The sequence below is a fragment of the Marmota marmota genome, unplaced genomic scaffold, assembly GCF_001458135.2.
Source record: "Marmota marmota marmota unplaced genomic scaffold, marMar, whole genome shotgun sequence".
NCBI lineage: Eukaryota > Metazoa > Chordata > Mammalia > Rodentia > Sciuridae > Marmota > Marmota marmota.
Genome location: NW_025999880.1, coordinates 2071789 through 2075610, shown reverse-complemented (window position 1 = coordinate 2075610; position 3822 = coordinate 2071789). Strand labels below are relative to the sequence as shown.

General features: G+C 44.9%; 1 protein-coding gene across 2 annotated transcripts in view; it reads right to left on the bottom strand.

The window, feature by feature from the left end:
• CUNH17orf64 (chromosome unknown C17orf64 homolog) overlaps positions 1-3822 on the bottom strand; it is a 12372-nt gene that overhangs the window by 1978 nt on the left and 6572 nt on the right. For both annotated transcript variants that reach the window (XM_048787519.1, XM_048787526.1), the window contains one exon: positions 2844-3039. In XM_048787519.1, coding sequence (XP_048643476.1) covers positions 2844-3039 — 196 coding nt within the window. The remainder of the gene's footprint in view (positions 1-2843; positions 3040-3822) is intronic.

The following is a 3822-nucleotide window of genomic DNA, read 5'->3' as shown; positions in this document are numbered from 1 at the left end:
GCTAGACTGTGGAACCAACCCAGATGCCCTTCAATAGATGAATGGATAAAAAAAATGTGGCATTTATACACCATGGAGTATTACACAGCACTAAAAAATGACAAAATCATGGAATTTGCAGGGAAATGGATGGCACTAGAGCAGATTATGCTTAGTGCAGCTAGCCAATCCCTAAAAAACAAATATCAAATGTCTTCTTTGATATAATGAGAGCAACTAAGAACAGAGCAGGGAGGAAGAGCAGGAAGAAAAGATTAACATTAAACAGAGACATGAGGTGGGAGGGAAAGGGAGAGAAAAGGGAAATTGCATGGAAATGGAGGGAGACCCTCATTGCTATACAAAATTACATATAAGAGGTTGTGAGGGGAATGGGAAAATAAACAAGGAGAGAAATGAATTACAGTAGATGGGGTAGAGAGAGAAGATGGGAGGGGAGGGGAGGGGGGATAGTTGAGGATAGGAAAGGTAGCAGAATACAACAGTTACTAATAGGGCATTATGTAAAATTGTGGATGTGTATGTAACCGATGTGATTCTGCAATCTGTATTTGGGGTAAAAATGGGAGTTCATAACCCACTTGAATCTAATGTATGAAATATGATATGTCAAGAACTTTGTAATGTTTTGAACAACCAATAAAATAAATAAATATGTTCAAATTAAAAAAAATTAATTTACAATGTAAGTTCAAATCAAAATCACAAAGCTGTGGCAAAACAAATCAAAATCACACATACAACATAGTCTCAATTTGGTTAAAGTACATACATTTATATGCATAAAAGTGATCTGGGAAGTGTTAGTGGTAATGACAATGTAATGTTTATATTTTCTTATTTTTGCTCAGCTGTATTTAATTTTCTATGTTTATAATGGTAAAAAAAATATTTCAGTGGGGTTGTGGCTCAGTGGCAGAGCGCTCACCTAGCATGTGTAAGGCACTGGGTTCCATCCTCAACACGGCATAAAAATAAATAATTAAGGGGCTGAGGTTGTGGCTCAGCAATAGAGCACTTGCCTAGCACATGCAGGGCCCTGGGTTTGATCCTCAGCACCACATAAAAATAAACAGAATAAAGGTATTTGTCCATCAACAACTAAAAGAAATTTCTAAAAATTTCAATAATTGCTTGAAGGGGCTTGGGAATACAGCTCAGTGGTTGAGCACTTGCCTACCGTGTGAGGTTGAATTCCCCAACACTGAAAAATAAAATATGAAAACCAAATTTCTCAGGTCACTGTCCAAGTCTTTTCCCATTACACCCCTGCACCTCTCCACCCTGCTCTCCACCTCCCGCCTCAGATTGTCTGCTCAGTGCCACCTCACCTCTGCCCTCCCCTGCACCCATTCCTTTGTCCCTTTCTTTAAAGCCTGTCCCAACCTACCTGTCCTGATTAACACACCCTTTGCCCTATGGCCTCAGAGAGGGATGCTGCAAGGGTCACATGAAATGAAGATAGAGAGTACCTTGCACAGTGATGGGCTGCCATAGCTCTTATTCTGATTCCTATTCTGATCCATGACTACTTGGCCAAGAGCACCTTGATTATGGACTGGCCTTCATTCTTTCAAGTGCCACTGTGTGTTTTACTTCCTCAATTTAAACTATAAGACTGGGGCTATGCATGGACCCTCACAGGACCCAGGCAGTGTTCTGGGCCTCACGAGCTGCCTAGCCCATGCCTACTGCCACTGACCGGTTTTCACTACTCTCACCTGCTGGATCCAAGGTGGGACTGGGGAAGAATTGCCCCTGAGCCCACTTGAGGCCTGCTGCCCTGCATTAGCCCCAACCAGCCAGGTCTTCAGAATTTCTGGGACTATCTTAGGACCAAAATCTGAGGTCCTCAAGCCACTTTGTTTGCCTTTGCCTTTCCTGCAGTAGTCAAGCAAGGGAAGCTAGCTGTGGCCTAGAAGTCAGTTCCAGAAGTCAGAGGTGGATGGGTGCAGTATCTCTCTGCACCAGAGTGCACAGGAGGCACCCTCGTGGGTTTCCACGTTGGCTGAAGCCCCTCTCATTAAAGAGACTCTGTTCCCCAACCTCACAGCCTCTGTGCAGACAGCCAGGTACTGTGGTTATTGTAGAGGCCAAAGCAGCTGGAAAGCCCGTCCCAGGCCATCTGGCTCACTGTGAGTGTGAGTCCTCTTTTCCCCCCACCTGATAGTGAGCATCCTGCTACAGCTTATGTGGACACTTCCTGTCTATACTCTTGGTCACTTAGAAACTGCTCAATCATGCTTCTTGTTGTATGGAAAAGTGCATTTGTTTAAATGTTAACTGAAAAATGCAGGAGTCAAAACTATGTATTCTGAGACCTGCTGAGGGGGAAATATATAGAATCCTGAAGGAAATACTCTAAATAGTACCAGTGGTGGCTTCTGGGTAATGGGTGATTTTCTCTTTTTGTTTTGTTTTGTTTTTTTAATATTTATTTCTTAGTTTTCGGCGGACACAACATCTTTGTTTGTATGTGGTGCTGAGGATCAAACCTGGGCCACACGCATGCCAGGTGAGAGCACTACCACTTGAGCCACATCCCCAGCCCTCTCTATTTGTTTTTATACTTACTGGTACATGTTAAGTGTTCTATAATAAACTTACCTGGGGGAGAAGCTAAAAATAGAAAAGAGAAAGTGGAGAAGGGGAAGGAAAGAAGGATGGAGAGAAAAACTGCAGGATGAAGAGAAGGTGAAAAGGAGGCAAAGGATCTTGTCAGGCTCAGAGTGGAGGCTCCTGGGCACTCAAGCCTGCTCCAGGGATATACCCAGACTGTACTTGGGAGCCTAGTCCAGGCATTCCTCCTACCCCCACCCCCACCTGCACCAAGTGGGTGTTACCTCTCTTGACATGGAGCTGGGATGTTGGCTCCCCCAGCACAGGGGCCTCTCTGCCCAGGGCCTGCATCTTGGACAGCCTCTCCTTTATGCCGCTGATGTTGCTGTGCAGCCCCCAGGCATTGCAGAGCTTGGGCAGAATGTCCTCCTGGTCAGCCAGCAAGGATCTCTCCGGTGCATCCAAGGGGCAGAATGCCACCTGCAACAGGGCCACAATGTTAAGGGGAGTGTGAAGAAGAGGCCTGAATTCTAGAAAAACTGCTGAGTCTGGCTGTACCTAACACTCGATGAGTCAAAAGGATGGTGGGGAGAATCACAGATGGAAGAGGAAGGACCAGGGAGACATTGAAGCCGGGATGCCATTGTCTCTTCTTAGGTCGTCTTTTATTATTATTTATTTTATTTTTTTATATTTTTGCAGTGCTGAGTATTGAGCCCAGGACCTCATACATGCTAAGCAAGTGCTCTACTACTCAGTTATATCCTGTTATGGTTTGGATGTGAGGTGTCCCCCAAAAGCCCATATGTGAGAACACGCAAGAAGGTTCAAAGGAGAAATGATCAGGTTGTAAGAGTCTTAACCCAATCAGTGAAGTAATCCCCTGACAGGGATTAACTGAGTGGTAACTGACGTGGTAGGGTGTGGCTGGAGGAGGTGGACATTGGGGGCTTGGCTATGAGGTGTGTATTTTGTATCTGGAGAGCAGAGTCCCTCTCTCTGCTTCCTGATCATCATGGGAGCTGCTTCTCTCTGCCACACTCTTCCACCATGATGTGCTGCCTCACCTCAAGCCCCACGGAATGGAGTCTGTTGTCTATGAATTGAGACCTCTGAAACTGTGAGCCCCCAAATAAACTTTTCCTCCTCTACAATCATTCTGGTTAGATCCTTTAGTCACAGCAGCGAAAAAGCTGACTAAATCAAACCCTAGTTAGGTTGTCCTTTATTTTAAAGTTATCTTCCATCTCTTTTTTGGGGGGG